The 956-nt window shown below is 40.5% G+C and overlaps 2 protein-coding genes across 3 annotated transcripts in view; one reads left to right on the forward strand and one right to left on the reverse strand.

The window, feature by feature from the left end:
- Nucleotides 1-956, reverse strand: part of LOC108624289 (prolactin regulatory element-binding protein) — a 14,784-nt gene that overhangs the window by 651 nt on the left and 13,177 nt on the right. The window lies entirely within an intron of this gene.
- The window catches only part of verm (LDLa and CE4_CDA_like_1 domain-containing protein vermiform), a 10,638-nt gene continuing 10,249 nt past the window's right edge, over nt 568-956 (forward strand). Inside the window, exon 1 of one of the 2 annotated variants that reach the window (XM_018023441.2) lies at nt 568-699. In XM_018023441.2, coding sequence (XP_017878930.1) covers nt 612-699 — 88 coding nt within the window. In that variant the 5' untranslated portion in view covers nt 568-611. The remainder of the gene's footprint in view (nt 700-956) is intronic. The other variant, XM_018023433.2, reaches the window with a different exon arrangement.

Genomic DNA, 956 nt, shown 5'->3' on the forward strand with positions numbered 1-956 from the left:
GTTAAAATATTCTGTTCAAGATTTCTATTAAACTGTCTTTCGTCGAACGCCTTTCAACGTGGCACATTTTTCGTGGGAACCATAAAGTTTTCCTTTTAAGGAGAGTCTGTGAAAAACTATTCTATCCAAGACTGGGAAATTAATTAACATGTTGTGAAATAGTATAAAAGTGTAAAGACAATCAATTTCTCTGTTTCTGTCGAACCATTCTATTAAAATAGAATAGAGAGTTCTTTCAAAATAACTCTCGATGAAGATAGAAATGAGAAGAGCGTTTAAACGTTTAGAAAATCACCGAAGAAAGTAGAACGGAATGACCGATTCAGGCCACGAAATATCGAATCATCTACGAAATCAATCCGGAACGATATTCGTGGGGCCTCGCAGAACCGCGGAAAATCAAATATTTCCCATTTCTCCCGTCCGTTTCCCAAATGGGAAAACGGAAGGAACGGTGGTACCCCTTTTGGTGTCCGTTTTGCGACGTGTAAAAGGCGGCAGCACCATCCGGATGGTGAAAGTCCTTGGACGAAGAGGAAGGAGTGGTGGTGCACATATAGAGGGGCGAGAGGGCGCGGCTTGTCCAGACGCTCTTTGTCCCGACGACGACGATGACGACGACGACGGCGACGACGACCAACACGGCGATGTCGCCCAGGTTCCTCTTCCTCCTTTTTGGATCCCTTTTTCTACTCGCTGGTGAGTACTGACACGTCTTCTTATTCCTCTTCATCTTCCGTATTTAACAGGTTCTTTCGTTTTTAATATATCAGATAGTTTAAAAATTAGTCAAAGAGCCTAGATCAATCAACTGATTCAAAAGACTTCGACTTCTTATTGAAAGTTTTTAAATTCAAAAGATCGAAGCTTCACGAGATTTAAAACTGGTGTAAGAACCATTTTAATTCAATCTATCTTAATCTTTGGTGACTAATTCCAAATTATTGTATTTATTC

Source organism: Ceratina calcarata, unplaced genomic scaffold (assembly GCF_001652005.2).
Source record: "Ceratina calcarata isolate Rehan_Ccalc_2016 unplaced genomic scaffold, ASM165200v1 scaffold116.2, whole genome shotgun sequence".
Classification (NCBI taxonomy): Eukaryota; Metazoa; Arthropoda; class Insecta; order Hymenoptera; family Apidae; genus Ceratina; species Ceratina calcarata.